Consider the following 17,844-nt stretch of genomic DNA (forward strand, 5'->3'; position numbering starts at 1 on the left):
TCTAGCAAACCTCAGATGGGGCCCCAGATATGTACTGGCTTAAGCAGGGGGAGACACGTCTGGCACTGTAGGATCTGAGTCCCTAGCGGCGTAGGGTGTTACTTATGTTAGCCTTGGTTACGTTGGTCCCAGCTCTCTGCAGGTCATTCACTAGGTCCCCCCGTGTGGTTCTGGGATTTTTGCTCACCGTTCTTGTGATCATTTTGAGTTGACCCCACGGGGGTGAGATCTTGCGTGAAGCCCCAGATCGAGGGAGGTTATCAGTGGTCTTGTACGGCTTCCATTTTCTAATTATTGCTCCCACAGTTGATTTTTTCACACCAAGCTGCTTGCCTATTGCAGATTCAGTCTTCCCAGCCTGGTGCAGGTCTACAGTTTTGTTTCTGGTCCTTGGACAGCTCTTTGGTCTTCACCATAGTGGAGTTTGGAGTGTGACTGTTTGAGGTTGTGGGCAGGCGTCTTTTATACTGATAACAAGTTCAACACAGGTGCCATTAATACAGGTAATGAGTGGAGGAGCCTCTTATAGAAGAAGATACAGGTAATGAGTGGTGGAGGAGGAGCCTCTTATAGAAGAAGATACAAGTAATGAGTGGAGGAGGAGGAGCCTATTATAGAAGAAGATACAGGTAATGAGTGGAGGAGGAGGAGCCTCTTATAGAAGGAGATACAGGTAATGAGTGGAGGAGGAGGAGCCCCTTATAGAAGAAGATACAAGTAATGAGTGGAGGAGGAGGAGCCCCTTATAGAAGAAGATACAGGTAATGAGTGGAGGAGGAGGAGTCTCTTATAGAAGAAGATACAGGTAATGAGTGGTGGAGGAGGAGCCTCTTATAGAAGAAGATACAAGTAATGAGTGGAGGAGGAGGAGCCTATTATAGAAGAAGATACATGTAATGAGTGGAGGAGGAGGAGCCTCTTATAGAAGGAGATACAGGTAATGAGTGGAGGAGGAGGAGCCCCTTATAGAAGAAGATACAGGTAATGAGTGGAGGAGGAGGAGCCCCTTATAGAAGAAGATACAGGTAATGAGTGGAGGAGGAGGAGTCTCTTATAGAAGAAGATACAGGTAATGAGTGGTGGAGGAGGAGCCTCTTATAGAAGAAGATACAAGTAATGAGTGGAGGAGGAGGAGCCCCTTATAGAAGAAGATACAGGTAATGAGTGGAGGAGGAGGAGCCTCTTATAGAAGAAGATACAGGTAATGAATGGTGGAGGAGGAGCCTCTTATAGAAGGAGATACAAGTAATGAGTGGAGGAGGAGGAGCCTCTTATAGAAGAAGATACAGGTAATGAGTGGAGGAGGAGGAGCCTCTTATAGAAGGAGATACAGGTCTGTGAGTGGAGAAGGAGGAGCCTCTTATAGAAGAAGATACAGGTAATGAGTGGAGGAGGAGGAGCCTCTTATAGAAGAAGATACATGTAATGAGTGGAGGAGGAGGAGCCTCTTATAGAAGGAGATACAGGTCTGTGAGTGGAGAAGGAGGAGCCTCTTATAGAAGAAGATACAGGTAATGAGTGGAGGAGGAGGAGCCTCTTATAGAAGAAGATACATGTAATGAGTGGAGGAGGAGGAGCCTCTTATAGAAGGAGATACAGGTAATGAGTGGAGGAGGAGGAGCCCCTTATAGAAGAAGATACAGGTAATGAGTGGAGGAGGAGGAGCCCCTTATAGAAGAAGATACAGGTAATGAGTGGAGGAGGAGGAGTCTCTTATAGAAGAAGATACAGGTAATGAGTGGTGGAGGAGGAGCCTCTTATAGAAGAAGATACAAGTAATGAGTGGAGGAGGAGGAGCCCCTTATAGAAGAAGATACAGGTAATGAGTGGAGGAGGAGGAGCCTCTTATAGAAGAAGATACAGGTAATGAATGGTGGAGGAGGAGCCTCTTATAGAAGGAGATACAAGTAATGAGTGGAGGAGGAGGAGCCTCTTATAGAAGAAGATACAGGTAATGAGTGGAGGAGGAGGAGCCTCTTATAGAAGGAGATACAGGTCTGTGAGTGGAGAAGGAGGAGCCTCTTATAGAAGAAGATACAGGTAATGAGTGGAGGAGGAGGAGCCTCTTATAGAAGAAGATACAGGTAATGAGTGGAGGAGGAGGAGCCTCTTATAGAAGAAGATACAGGTAATGAGTGGAGGAGGAGGAGCCTCTTATAGAAAAAGATACAGGTCTGTGAGTGGAGAAGGAGGAGCCTCTTATAGAAGAAGATACAGGTAATGAGTGGAGGAGGAGGAGCCCCTTATAGAAGAAGATACAGGTAATGAGTGGAGGAGGAGGAGCCCCTTATAGAAGAAGATACAGGTAATGAGTGGAGGAGGAGGAGTCTCTTATAGAAGAAGATACAGGTAATGAGTGGTGGAGGAGGAGCCTCTTATAGAAGAAGATACAAGTAATGAGTGGAGGAGGAGGAGCCTATTATAGAAGAAGATACAGGTAATGAGTGGAGGAGGAGGAGCCTCTTATAGAAGGAGATACAGGTAATGAGTGGAGGAGGAGGAGCCCCTTATAGAAGAAGATACAGGTAATGAGTGGAGGAGGAGGAGCCTCTTATAGAAGAAGATACAGGTAATGAATGGTGGAGGAGGAGCCTCTTATAGAAGGAGATACAAGTAATGAGTGGAGGAGGAGGAGCCTCTTACAGAAGAAGATACAGGTAATGAGTGGAGGAGGAGGAGCCTCTTATAGAAGGAGATACAGGTCTGTGAGTGGAGAAGGAGAAGCCTCTTATAGAAGAAGATACAGGTAATGAGTGGAGGAGGAGGAGCCTCTTTTAGAAGAAGATACATGTAATGAGTGGAGGAGGAGGAGCCTCTTATAGAAGAAGATACAGGTAATGAGTGGAGGAGGAGGAGCCCCTTATAGAAGAAGATACAGGTAATGAGTGGAGGAGGAGGAGCCCCTTATAGAAGAAGATACAGGTAATGAGTGGAGGAGGAGGAGCCCCTTATAGAAGAAGATACAGGTAATGAGTGGAGGAGGAGGAGTCTCTTATAGAAGAAGATACAGGTAATGAGTGGTGGAGGAGGAGCCTCTTATAGAAGAAGATACAAGTAATGAGTGGAGGAGGAGGAGCCTATTATAGAAGAAGATACAGGTAATGAGTGGAGGAGGAGGAGCCTCTTATAGAAGGAGATACAGGTAATGAGTGGAGGAGGAGGAGCCTCTTATAGAAGAAGATACAGGTAATGAATGGTGGAGGAGGAGCCTCTTATAGAAGGAGATACAAGTAATGAGTGGAGGAGGAGGAGCCTCTTACAGAAGAAGATACAGGTAATGAGTGGAGAAGGAGGAGCCTCTTATAGAAGGAGATACAGGTCTGTGAGTGGAGAAGGAGGAGCCTCTTATAGAAGAAGATACAGGTAATGAGTGGAGGAGGAGGAGCCTCTTATAGAAGAAGATACAGGTAATGAGTGGAGGAGGAGTCTCTTATAGAAGAAGATACAGGTAATGAGTGGAGGAGGAGGAGCCTCTTATAGAAGGAGATACAGGTCTGTGAGTGGAGAAGGAGGAGCCTCTTATAGAAGAAGATACAGGTAATGAGTGGAGGAGGAGGAGCCTCTTATAGAAGAAGATACATGTAATGAGTGGAGGAGGAGGAGCCTCTTATAGAAGGAGATACAGGTAATGAGTGGAGGAGGAGGAGCCTCTTATAGAAGAAGATACATGTAATGAGTGGAGGAGGAGGAGCCTCTTATAGAAGAAGATACAAGTAATGAGTGGAGGAGGAGGAGCCACTTATAGAAGAAGATACATGTAATGAGTGGAGGAGGAGGAGCCTCTTATAGAAGGAGATACAGGTAATGAGTGGAGGAGGAGGAGCCTCTTATAGAAGAAGATACATGTAATGAGTGGAGGAGGAGGAGCCTCTTATAGAAGAAGATACAAGTAATGAGTGGAGGAGGAGGAGCCACTTATAGAAGAAGATACAGGTAATGAGTGGAGGAGGAGGAGCCTCTTATAGAAGAAGATACAGGTAATGAGTGAAGGAGGAGGAGGAGCCTCTTATAGAAGAAGATACAGGTCTGTGAGAGACGGAAATCTCAATTTGTTTGTAGAGGAGACCAAATACTTATTTTCCACCATAATTTGCAAATAAATTCTTTCCCAATCAGACAAAGTGATTGTCTGGATTTGTCTCTCATAGTTGAGGTATACCTATGATGACAATTACAGGCCTCTCTCATCTTTTTAAGTAGGGGGAGAACTTGCACAATTGGTGGGGACTAAGGGCCAGATTCACAGACAAGATACGCCGTTGTATCTCTCAGAGTATTTATGCGACTGATTTATAGAATCAGTTCCGCATAGATAGCCAGAAGATCCGACAGGTGTAATTGTTTTACACTGTCGGATATTAGGATGCAGTACCGCGGCCGCCGCTGGGGGGAGTTTGCGTTGTAAACCAGCGTCGGGTATGCAAATTAGGAGTTACGGCGATTCACGACGGATTTTCGCGTTTGCTACGTCGCCGCTAGTCTAGTTTCCCGTCGCAAAGTTAGTCGTCGTTTTTTGGTGCCTTAACTTTACACAGCAATCGTATTGCTGTATAAAGTATGGCCGTCGTTCTCGCGTCGAAATTTAAAAAATAACGTCGTTTGCGTAAGCCGTCCGGGAATACGGAATTACACTACGCGCGTCGTCGTTCGAAAAAATGACGTCTCGGCGCGAAAAGCACAGCGGGAATTTCGAAACGGAGCATGCGCAGTAGGTCCGGCGCGGGAGCGCGCCTAATTTCAATGGCACACGCCCATTTAAATTATGCGGCCTTACGCCGGAGGCCGCCGGCGTAGGTTTTCATTGCAAGTGCTCTGTGAATCAGGCACTTGCGATGAAAACTTGCGGCGGTGTAACGTATCTACGATACGTTACGCCGCCGCACTTCTACTTCTAAATACTTTTTTGCCCCACTGTATATTCATTAGTACTTTCAATAAAATTGAAAACATTCCATAAATCAAAGACTAGTCAACACAAGGGGCACAGTACAGTGGGGAGTGCAAAAGGGCACAGTACAGGGGGGGGGGGGGCACAACACTGGGATCAGGAGGGCACAGTATAGGTTCTGGGATGCTTCCCGGGACACAACCATATCGGGACAGTTTAGTAAAAAGTGTGACTATCCCCAGCAAATCCGGGACATTTGACAAGTATGATGAAATGCAAGATTATTGCGGGGGCCCCCTAATGTACCTGGGTCCCCTGGGCAATGCCCTTGCATTAAGATGGCCCCCCTCCCCCCAGTCGCAGATGGAAGGTTAGTTCCTTCTCAGTTTTCATTTTTGAATGTCAAGTTGAAGGAAAAGGCAAAGTGATAAAACGGGGAAAACCAACCTAAACTTTTGTATCTTAATTGTAGCAATGAATCCTCAATGTAGTTCACTTGTATCTGTTTTATAACTCCCTCCTCCTCCGGAGTGCAGAACGTTTTGGAGGCAACGCACGCCGTTAGCTTCACCTTGCTGGCTCAGCGCTTTTCCCAAATTAAATATTTATTTTTATCGCGCCGCCGTTTTCATGGATTTATTTGGAAATAATTATTACTAACACACATGGGAGATCTTTGTTCCTGTGATGGAAAGGAACATTTTTATTTTAGCTTTTTGGCAAACAAGCTTGCGGCGGGCTGAACCTCCTCCGTCCCCCCCCCCCCCCGAGGAGAACCTTCGCCTCGCACACAGCGCCTGTTCAGCGAAAAGCGGCGCCCGTCCACAATTCACGTCTGGCGTGGACTTGTAGCCGTCTGAATGCAAACGACCACATTAGGCGGATAATTACGACTTTTTTTGGCTCCTTCACAATTGCCGCGTCCGCTTGGTGCCGCTTGAGTGTGAAATTAACAAAAGTCAAGACATTTCCAATCAGGAACGTTAAATTACGGAAAGGATGGAGAAGGGCGAGATCAGCACTGAGGATCTTATCTTACCCGGCCATTGCGCTCAGCCTGGGACACGCACAGTATATATATATATATCTGGACGCAAAGCTACAATATACACCAATTTATAACAATTTAGGTTCTTTATAAAGAGATTGGGGTAGATTCAGGTACTGCTGCACACGTTTTTACGCTACGCCTCCGTAAATTACTTGCGCTACGCTTGATTCAGGAAGCAGTAGCTCCGTAATTTGCGGAGGCGCTCCGTAAAAATGGCCGGCGTAAGCGCGCGAAATTTAAATGATCCCGTAGGGGGCGTGGATCATTTAAATTAGGCGCGTTCCCGCGCCGAACGTAGTGCGCATGCTCCGTCGGGAAACTTTCCCGACGTGCATTGCGGCAAATGACGTCGCAAGGACGTCATTTGCTTTAACGTGAACGTAAATGGCGTCCAGCGCCATTCACTTACGCAAACGACGTCATTTTCAAACATTGCGACGCGGGAACGACGGGTATACTTAGCATTGGCTGCCCCTGCTAATAGCAGGAGCAGCCTTACGCGGAACCCGACGAACGCAAACGACGTAAAATGCGTACGCAGGGCGCGCGTATGGTTGTGAATCGGCAATTTGCATACTCTATGCTGACCACTACGGGAACGCCACCTAGCGGCCAGCGTAAGAATGCAGCCTACGATGCCAGTCATATCTTAGGCTGCAGTCGGCGTAACAAGCTTTCTGAATACAGAAAAGTCGTTACGCCGGCGCAACTAAGCAATTGCGCTGCGTAACTATGGATACGCAGACGCAATTGCTTACTGAATCCACCCCACTGAAAACGAGTTTAATAATTACCAACAATTGTATAGGTTAAAAGTATTGGCTTTATTAACCACTTCCATACCGCGCCTATTCTGGCACTTCTCTCCTTCACGTAAAAATCATAATGGTTTTGCTATAAAATTACTCAGAACCCCCAAACACTATGGGCTAGATTCAGGTAGACTTACGACGGGCGTATCAGTAGATAAGCCGTTGTAAGTCTGAATCCGCGCCGTCGTATCTTTAAGCGTATGCTCAAATTGAGATACGCTTAAATGTGGCTAAGATACGACAGGCGTAAGTCTCCTATGCCATCGTATCTTAGCTGTCTATTTACGCTGGCCGCTAGGGGCGTGTATGCTGATTTATGCCTAGAATATGTAATTCAGCGAGATACGCCAATTCACGAACGTACGCACGCCCGTCGCAGTAAAGATACGCCGTTTACGTAAGGCGTTTTCAGGCGTAAAGATAAACCACCAAAAAGATGGCGCAGCCAATGTTAAGTATGGACGTCGGAACAGCGTAAAATTTTTCACGTTTACGTCGTTTGCGTAACTCGTCCGTGAATGGGGCTGGGCATAAGTTACGTTCACGCCGAAAGCATTGACTATTTGCGACGTGATTTGGAGCATGCGCATTGGGATGCGTCCACGGACGGCGCATGCGCCGTTCGTTCGAAGCGTCATTAACGTGGGGTCACGATTAATTTACATAAAACATGCCCACCTCTTCCACATTTGAATTAGGCGGGCTTACGCCGACCAATTTACGCTACGCCGCCGCAACAAGTGCTTTGAGAATACAGCACTTGCCCGTCTAAGTTGCGGCGGCGTAATGTAAATCGGATACGTTACGCCGCCACAGAGATACGCAGAACTACGAGAATCTGGCCCTATATATATATATATATATAATTTTTTTAGCAGACACCCTAGGGAATAAAGTGGCGATCATTGCAACTTTTTATCTCACATGGTATTTGCGCAATCATTTTTCAAACGGCCTATTTTTTTGAAAAAAAGTAAAAAGCTTAGTAAAGTTAGCCCAATTTTTTTGTATAATGTGAAAGATGATGTTACGCAGAGTAAATAGATACCCAACACGTCACGCTTTAAAATTGCGCACACTCATGGAATGGCGCCAAACTTCGGTACTTAAAAATCTTCATAGGCGAAGCTTTAATTTATTTTTTTACAGGTTACCAGTTTAGAGTTACAGAGGAGGTCTAGTGCGAGAATTATTGCTCTCGCTCTAACGCACGCGGCAATACCTCACATGTGTGGTTTGAACGGTGTTTACATATGTGGGCGGGACTTACGTTCGCGTTCGATTCTGAGCGCGAGCTACCGGGGACAGGGGCGCTTTAACTGCTTGCCGACCAGCCGGCGGCAGGTCGGCTCTGCTGGGTGAGATCACGTAGGTATATGTCATCTCGCCGTTCAGCCAATAGGGGCGCGCTGACGCCGACGCACGTGCCTGGCAGGCGCGATCACCCCCGGGCACCCGCGATCGCTCGTTACAGAGCGAGAACCGGGAGCTGTGTGTGTAAACACACAGCTCCCGGTCCTGTCAGGGGAGAAATGTCTGTTCATACAATGAATGAACAGCGATCTGTCATTTCCCCTAGTTGGTCCCCTCCCCCCTAAAGTTAGAACACACCCAGGGAACATACTTAACCCCTTCACCGCCCCCTAGTGTTAACCCTTTCCCTGCCAGTGGCATTTTTATAGTAATCAATGCATTTTTATAGCACTGATCGCTATAAAAATGCCAATGGTCCCAAAAATGTGTCAAAAGTGTCCGAAGTGTCCGCCATAATGTCGCAGTACCGAAAAAAAAAATTGCTGATTGCCGCCAAAAAAAATATTAATAAAAATGGCATAAAACTATCCCCTATTTTGTAAACGCTATAACTTTTGCGCAAACCAATCAATAAACGCTTATTGCGATTTTTTTTTACAGAAAATATGTAGAAGAATACGTATCGGCCTAAACTGAGGGAAAAAAATGTTTTTTTATATCTTTTTGGGGGATATTTATTACAGCAAAAAGTAAAAAATATTTTTTTTTTTCAAAATTGTCGCTCTATCTTTGTTTAAAGCGCAAAAACTGGAAATCTAAAAACCGCAGAGGTGATCAAATACCACCAAAAGAAAGCTCTATTTGTGGGAAAAAAAGAACGCCAATTTTGTTTGGGAGCCACATCGCACGACCGCGCAATTGTCTGTTAAAGCGACGCAGTGCCGAATCGCAAAAAGTGGCCCGGTCATTGACCAGCAATATGGTCCGGGGCTTAAGTGGTTAAAGAAATGTTTTATATATTTTTTTATTTTACTTATTTTTATTTGTTTTTTACTTTTATTTTTTTCTTTATCACTTTTATTCCTATTACAAGGAATGTAAACATCCCTTGTAATAGGAATAGTGTGTGACAGGTCCTCTTTATGGAGAGAGGCGGGGTCAATAAGACCTCCCATCTCTCCTCCAGGCTGGATTTTTTTTTTACTGATCTCATGCTTTCAGCTGCGATTGCGGCTTTGTTTTCTTCTGGGTACCCGGGCGTGACGTCATAACTCCACGCCCGGGCCTCCGACAGTCATAGAGATGACCCGTTGACCATCTGGTCACCTGAAATCTCTACGCTCTTCATTTGGCGGCGGCCGATTAGTTCTCTGGGCCCCTGATGGCACGGGAGAGCCCGGAGAAGCACTGGAGGGGGGATGTATTTTTTTGCCACTAATATCTAATTTTGGTAAAGATTTTGAATTCACCATATAACTTTTTTTACAGCAAACCAATCCTCTGAAGAAGACCCAACTTATATGGGTCGAAAGGCGAAACGGGGCGAAACGTGTTAGTTTATTGTATACATACAGATGCATTTTGATATGTAATGCTGTGTATAAAAAAAACATTGGGGGAACCATCCCATATTGCATTTTTAGGGGTGTCAGTGGGAGGAATAGTGTCCCATCATAGGTGTCAGTGGGAGGAATAGTGTCCCATCATTGGTATCAGTGAGAAGAATAGTGCCCCATCATTGGTATCAGTGGGAGGAATAGTGTCCCATCATTGGTGTCAGTGGGAGGAATAGTGACCCATCATTGGTATCAGTGGGAGGAATAGTGTCCCATCATTGGTATCAGTGGGAGGAATAGTGCCCCATCATTGGTATCAGTGGGAGGAATAGTGTCCCATCATTGGTGTCAGTGGGAGGAATAGTGACCCATCATTGGTATCAGTGGGAGGAATAGTGTCCCATCATTGGTATCAGTGGGAGGAATAGTGTCCCATCATTGGTATCAGTGGGAGGAATAGTGTCCCATCATTGGTGTCAGTGGGAGCAATAGTGTCCCATCATTGGTATCAGTGGGAGGAATAGTGTCCCATCATTGGTATCAGTGAGAGGAATAGTGTCCCATCATTGGTGTCAGTGGGAGGAATAGTGTCCCATCATTGGTATCAGTGGGAGGAATAGTGTCCCATCATTGGAATCAGTGGGAGGAATAGTGTCCCATCATTGGTGTCAGTGGGGAGGAATAGTGTCCCATCATTGGTGTCAGTGGGAGGAATAGTGTCCCATCATTGGTATCAGTGAGAAGAATAGTGTCCCATCATTGGTATCAGTGAGAAGAATAGTGTCCCATCATTGGTGTCAGTGGGTGGAATAGTGTCCCATCATTGGTATCAGTGGGAGGAATACCGGAAAGCTCCCGATGCATACTAGCGATTGGGAGCTTTCCAATTATGTGACCGCTGTGACAACCAATCACAGCGGACACATGGCCAGAATGCCCACCTCCTCCTGGCATTTAGAACCCTTAAAGGGTTGGGAGGTGGCCTGTGGGAAGGGGGTTGAGGATGAAAGGTGAAGCTTTCCTGAAAAATGATCCTGTTACTGTATACAATGACAGGTCCACTTTAATGCCAACTGAGCGCCTACGGAACCCCCCGCCGCAACGTGGCTGACTGCTTGGCTGGCTTTATGGATACTAAACTGGTGACCCCAATCCAGCAAAGATGGTAAAAAAATAAGTATTCACCTTCAAATTATAATAAATAAAGGAATCCATCGGACAGGATAATGGACGGAGCGTGACGCACCCGTCATTAATAAAACGATCGCAGAGAACGCGCCTGCCTGTCCATGTCATATTCTAGAGATCAATATTAGACCAATCACATTCAGATCATAAGTAACACTTCATCACATCAATCGCACATAATGTCCGAAAAAGTGATCCGCGGTGCAAAACTCGCCACGTTAATCAATTTAATAATAATTCATTTTATCACTCCCACCGGAATCTGATTGAATTCCCAACCAGGAAAAATTCTTCCCCCATACGGTTCAGAGACCGCAGAGAGCGCGCACTTTTTCTCCCTTAAAATCAGGGGAAAATCATTATACGCCGATTCCCCGCTGTCTCTGAGCGCCGCAGCCTAGAGTCGAGCCTAACCGAGTATACTGTGCACTCGGCTAGGCTAGGCCACGCGAGAGGAGCCGAGAGGACCCGAGAGAAGCCGAGCCGAGTGTACTGCGCACACGGCTAGGCTCGGCCACGCTCGGCTCTGCCCGCAGCCACACAAAAGGACCCGAGAGAAGCCGAGCCAAGCCGAGTGTACTGCACACTCGGCTAGGCTCGGCCACGCTCGGCTCTGCCTGCAGCCACGCGAAAGAACCCGAGAGAAGCCGAGCCAAGCCAAGTGTACTGCGCACTCGGCTAGGCTCGGCCACGCTCGGCTCCGCCCGCAGCCACGCGAGAGGACCCGAGAGAAGCCGAGCGTACTGCGCACTAGGCTACGCTTAGCTCTGCCCGCAGCCGCGCGAGAGGAGCCGAGAGGACCCGAGAGAAGCCAAGAGGAGCCGAACACACAGGAAATCCGGCTCCTCTTGGCTCGGCCAAGGCGCCAAATCCAAAAACAAACACTGCTGCAACCCCGTGCAAGATGCGGATGGACTCGCAGGCAGACACCCACAAGGCTGGACGGACCCCGCGCAAGGCCGCAGACGGACGCCGGACAAAGCCGCCGATGGATGCAGGGCAAAAATATAAGTTTTTTTTCCATTAAACTACCTACATGTGCATTTCGTTTCGTTCCGAATCGAAATTCGGACAAATTTTTCATTATTCGGACATTCGGATGCATACGAATTCCCGAATTGCAATATTAATGAATTTACCGAATCCGAACGAACGTTTTCGATTCCGAATCGAAAACCCGCGGACGAAATTCGATCGGAATTCAAATTTTTTTTTTTCGAATTCAGATCGAATTTCGTCCGCGGGTTTTCGATTTGGAATTCAAATTTTTTTTTTTTTTTTTTAAATTCCGATCGAATTTCGTCCGCGGGTTTTCGATTCGGAATTCGAATTTTTTTTTTTCGAATTCCGATCGAATTTCGAAAATTATATTCGAAAAGAGACTATTTGTTGTCAAATCCGGTCGAAATATTTTCGAATTCGACCGGATTTTTCGAAATTCGGTCGAAAACGAACGAGTTCCGAAAACGAATTTAACACATGTAACGAACCTAACTTAACGAAATTAATTAAATAACGAATTAAAACGAAACGAAACAAAACAAAATTTTCCCTTTTGCACATGCCTACGCGTTATACGCCGGCGCGCGGTATACCCCCCGATAAATACGGTATATAGGACAGGAAATACACACCAGATCATATCTGTCCTACATCAACAAATAAGAGTATTGTCCACCATATTAAACCGCTTTACCTCTGGAAGATTTACCCCCCACACCCTCATGACCATGACCATTTTTTTACGATACGACACTACGTTACCTTAACCACTTCGCACCCGGGCCATTTCTGTCACTTCGCTCCTAAAAATCGACTTTTTATTTTCTCTAGAAAATGACATGGAACTCCCAAACATTGTGGGCCAGATTCACAGAAAAAGTACGCCGGAGTATCTGATGATACTCCGGCGTACTTTAAAATTTTCCGCGTCGTATCTTTATTTGGAATCCACAAACCAAGATACGACGGCTTTTGGCATAGATCCGACAGGCGTACGGCTTCGTACGCCTTCGGATCGTAGGTGTAATTCTCCGGTGGCCACTGGGTTGAGTTTGCGTCGTTTTCCAGCGTCGGGTATGCAAATTAGCTGTTTACGGCGATCCACGAAGGTACGCGCGTTCGTCGCATTCTCTTAAGGCGGTTTTTCCCGTCTTAAAGTTAAGTGTGCTATTTAGATGGTGTAAAATTACACCATCCATGTTAAAGTATGGCTGTCATTCCCGCGTCGAATTAAAATTTTTTTTTTTTGCGTAAGACGTCCGGGAATAAGAAAGTACATTACGCACGTCGCCGTTCAAAAAACACGTTGGGGCGCCGTAATTTCGCGCAAAGCACAGCGGGAAATTTCCCAAACGGAGCATGCGCAGAATGTTCGGCACGGGAACGCGTCTAATTTAAATGGTACACGCCCCATTTGAATTAGGCGGGCTTGCGCTGGGCGGCTTTACGCTACGCCGCCGAAAGTTTACACGCAAGTGCTTTGTGAATCAAGCACTTACGCTGGAAACTTGCGGCGGCGTAACGTAAACGGGATACGATACGCCGCCGCAAATCTACATGAATCTGGCCCTATATATATATATATATATATATATATATATATATATATATATATATTTTAGCAGAGATCCTAAAGGATAAAAAAAAACGGTGGGCGTTGCAATTTTTTTTATCACACGGTTTTTGAAATAGAAAAAAATAAATAAATAAAGTTAACCCAATTTTTTGGTATAATGTGAAAGATGATGTTACGCTGAGTAAATAGATACCTAACTAGAAAAAGAGTCTCAAAATCCAAATCCCGATGCGTCTCAAAAGACCCGTACGACCTCTCCGCATAACTCAAGCGGGAAAGGAAAGAGATACCCAGAGCTCCACCCACCCGCTTATATATTGTCTTCTCCACCCCACCACATTTCACTCTTGGCAAACCACGGTTCTCCGCAGAGCGATGCGTCAGGTTGCCCATAAATAAATAAAAACAAACAGGCCTACATCAGCAAATAACAAAAAGCATAAATAGAAATATATACAAAGAAACATAATTGTATTACTAGCAAACTACAAAATTATGCAAAACAAAGCCCTAACCTCCACCTAAACACCCCCTCAGGCTAAGAAACCATCACACATATATCCCATACATGCAGCCTTTTTCCAAAAATCTGATCTTATCAAAATCTAGGGAACGTGAAAGGACAGAAAGCCGCACACCCAGAGACTGACAGACAGCAGCTACGGGGACCTGACCATCCTCCACGTCTTTGTCCAGACCCCCGCCCACCACCCGTCCTTCTCAAGACCCCCGAATCTTCCCAACCTCACCCAGAATGTCATGAACCCCCACCTCGACAGGAAGGACTTTTTTTCTGAGTGGGAACCTGACACCGTGCATTCCATGTGAAAAAAACGGACTACTAAGCTAACTAGAAAAAGTGTCTCAAAATCAAAATCCCGATTAGTCTCATAAGACCCCTATGACCACTCCGCATAACTCAAGCGGGAAAGGAAAGGGATACCCAGAGCCCCATCCACCCGCTTATAGACTTCTATTTTTAAGAGGCACTGAAGCAAGAAATGGTCCATCGTCTCTTCCACCCCACCACACTCCACACTTGGACAACCACGGTTCTGCGCAGAGCGAAGCTTCAAGTTGCCCTTTACATAGAGTCTGCCATGGAACGAGCGTTAGGCAAAATTCCAAAACTTTAAAGGGATTCTCTGCAGGTTAATCAAGCGCTCCCTCAAAACAGGGCCTGGGCAATCCCTCAAGGCCAGTGGCTCGCTAAAGGCAGATTCAACGACCCTCCTCTCCAGGGCCTTCCTAGGAAGAGACTTGATTTCCTTCCGCCGTCCCTCGCCACTGCCAAAGCATTCTCAGGCACGGGGCAATGCAAGCCAGGAGCTCACCATGTCGGACCTTTTTTTCTTCTTCTTTTGACAGAGTGTAAGCTCCTCTGGTGCAGACACTGACTGATTTGGAGTTCTCTGTATGGGCACCTCTTGGGAACCTAAAGCTATGACTGTATCCTTTGATTAGAGTTAGGATAGGCAGGGGCGGACTGACAACTCACGGGGCCCCCGGGCAATAGAAGATTATGGGGCCCCCGGGCTTACAGATGGCCACCATGCCAGGAGGCAGTGCAGAGGCGGGGCAGCTAAAATTTTCACATCAAAAGCATGTCGGTTTCAGACATATCAGGGACAGATGTTTATAAAACACAGATTTGTACATACTGTCCCTGGTTTTACTGAGCCTGGCAACCCAGATGGGGCCCCCTAGTGGCATGGGGCCCTCGGGCAGTGCCCGAGTGCCTCAATGGTCAGTCCGCCCCTGAGGATAGGGATGGGTGACATCCCTATGTGACTTGATGACCATGAGAGACCCACCTGCACTTGGTGTCCGTCCTGCACATCAGATTGGCCTGCAGCTTGGAGATGATGATACAGATCACTCTTATGAAGATGACAAAATTCACCTGCAGAATGACAAGATTCACACATTGACTTCGCACATTCAGAACTGCTTTGCTGGAAATGATCGACTTTCACCTGTGTAACGGAATGACCCGTGACAAACAGAGACTTTGGAAAGATGAGGGGTACTCCTGTGCCAGCGTCATTAATAACTCTTGTGTCTCGGGTCACCCTGTGTCCCTTTTGGGCATAGGGTGACTGAGAAATATTAATTATAAATGACATGACAGGGGACATTACTGATGGCTCATATTGCAGGATCTTGAAAGATTGCAAAGTGTTGGTTTATTCTGAACCTACCGGTCAATCGAATGACTCTTTCAATGCTTAGCCCAGGCTATTGAGTTGTTAAATGAGGCTGGCTCCTGAAAGACCTTTCATTGTGTGATAACAACTGTTTAACCACTTCCGGACCGCCGCATGTACATTTACGTCGGCAGAATGGCACGGACAGGCACATTGGCGTACCTGTACGTCCCTGCCTAGACGTGGGTCGGGGGTCAGATCGGGACCCCCCCTGTACATGCGGCAGTTCCCGTGGCTTCAGGAGCGATCCGGGATGAGGGCGCGGCTATTCGTTTATAGCCGCCCCGTCGCGATCGCTCCCCGGAGCTGAAGAACGGGGAGAGCCGTATGTAAACACGGCTTCCCCGTGCTTCACTGTGGCGGCTGCATCGATCGAGTTATCCCTTTTATAGGGAGACATGATCGATGACGTCACACCTACAGCCACACCCCCCTACAGTTGTAAACACACACTAGGTGAACCCTAACTCCTACAGCGCCCCCTGTGGTTAACTCCCAAACTGCAACTGTCATTTTCACAATAAACAATGCAATTTAAATGCATTTTTTGCTGTGAAAATGACAACGGTCCCAAAAATGTGTCAAAATTGTCCGCCATAATGTCGCAGTCACGGGAAAAAATCGCTGAACGCCGCCATAAGTATTAAAAAAAAAAATTATAAAAATGCAATAAAACTATCCCCTATTTTGTAAACGCTATAAATTTTGCGCAAACCAACCGATAAACGCTTATTGCGATTTTTTTTACCAAAAATATGCAGAAGAATACGTATCGGCCTAAACTGAGGAAATTTTTTTTTTATATATATTTTTGGGGGATATTTATTATAGCAACAAGTAAAAAATATTGCATTTTTTTCAAAATTGTCGCTCTATTTTTGTTTATAGCGCAAAAAATAAAAACCGCAGAGGTGATCAAATACCACCAAAAGAAAGCTCTATTTGTGGGGAAAAAAAGGACGCCAATTTTGTTTGGGAGCCACGTCGCACGACCGCGCAATTGTCTGTTAAAGCGACGCAGTGCCAAATTGTAAAAACCCCTTGGGTCATTTAGCAGCATATTGGTCCGGTCCTTAAGTGGTTAAGGTGTAAGTCCAGCCACAACTTTCTTTTCTAGTTTTACAGGCAGTTGGGAACCCTGTCAGGTTTTTACTGCCATTTGGGGATCCATCAGGGAGATTTCCCCCTCACTTCCAGTTTAGCCAAACAGGGAAACCTCTGAGAGCAGCACAGACAGAAAATAAAAATGCTCTTTCCAGGCACCAGCGATCCCTATTGGTCAGTGAGGCCACCCATCAGATTAAAGGACCAATAGGAGGTTTAGAAAGGAAATCCAACATTTGCACATGATTCTGTCTGGCTATATCTTTGGAGCTGAGGAATAATCTGACATAGCAAATAGTTTGGCTTTTTTATTCAGTTGTAAAGCTGAACTCATAAACCTGAAACAGACAGGAGGCTGGAGGGAGCCAGGAAACTGTCATTTTCATACAGGTCAGCAATGTACACTCCATGTTCATTACATTTTATAAAGAAATTGAAAAAATGGTACGGTTATTTTATTAATAATAAATAAAATCATTAATCATTATATATATATATATATTTTTAATTACATTTGATTTATTATTTGTATTATTATTTTATTAATAATAAATAAAATAATTATATTTTTTATTGTTGTTAAATATTTGAATTACATTTTATAAAGAAATTGTAAAAATGGGAGAGATTAGTCTTTGTCTTTTTTTATTATTAAATATTCAATGTACAATTTATTCAATTTTATTATTATTGCTCTTTTATTAATAAATACAAGCATTATATTTTTATTATATATTTTATATATATATATATATATATATATATATATATATATATATATATATATTTTATTAAATATTCAATTTACAATTTATTCAATATTTTTTTATTTGATACTATTCATAAATACAAGTGTTATATTTTTATTATTTTTATTCAATATTTAATTAAATATTTTTATTGTTATTTTATTAATAATAAAATTGAATAAATTGTACATTGGATATTTAATAATAAAAAAAGACAATTGTGTATATATGTATATATATATATATTAATTGTATTATTATTAATAATAAATAAAAGAGTTATATTTTTTTATTGTTGTTAAATATTTGAATTAAATTTTATAAAGAAATTGTAAAAATGGGAGAGATTAGTCTTTGTCTTTTATTATTATTACATATTCAATGTACAATTTATTCAATTTTATTATTATTGCTCTTTTATTAATAAATACAAGCGTTTTATATAAAATTTGTATTG

At 44.6% G+C, this 17,844-nt stretch overlaps 1 protein-coding gene across 1 annotated transcript in view; it reads right to left on the reverse strand.

The window, feature by feature from the left end:
- The window catches only part of GLP1R (glucagon like peptide 1 receptor), a 164,799-nt gene that overhangs the window by 14,322 nt on the left and 132,633 nt on the right, over positions 1-17,844 (reverse strand). The window contains exon 9 of the mRNA XM_040347860.1: positions 15,142-15,230. Within this exon, the coding sequence (XP_040203794.1) occupies positions 15,142-15,230 (89 nt within the window). The remainder of the gene's footprint in view (positions 1-15,141; positions 15,231-17,844) is intronic.

This window comes from Rana temporaria, chromosome 4, assembly GCF_905171775.1.
Source record: "Rana temporaria chromosome 4, aRanTem1.1, whole genome shotgun sequence".
NCBI classification, from domain to species: Eukaryota; Metazoa; Chordata; class Amphibia; order Anura; family Ranidae; genus Rana; species Rana temporaria.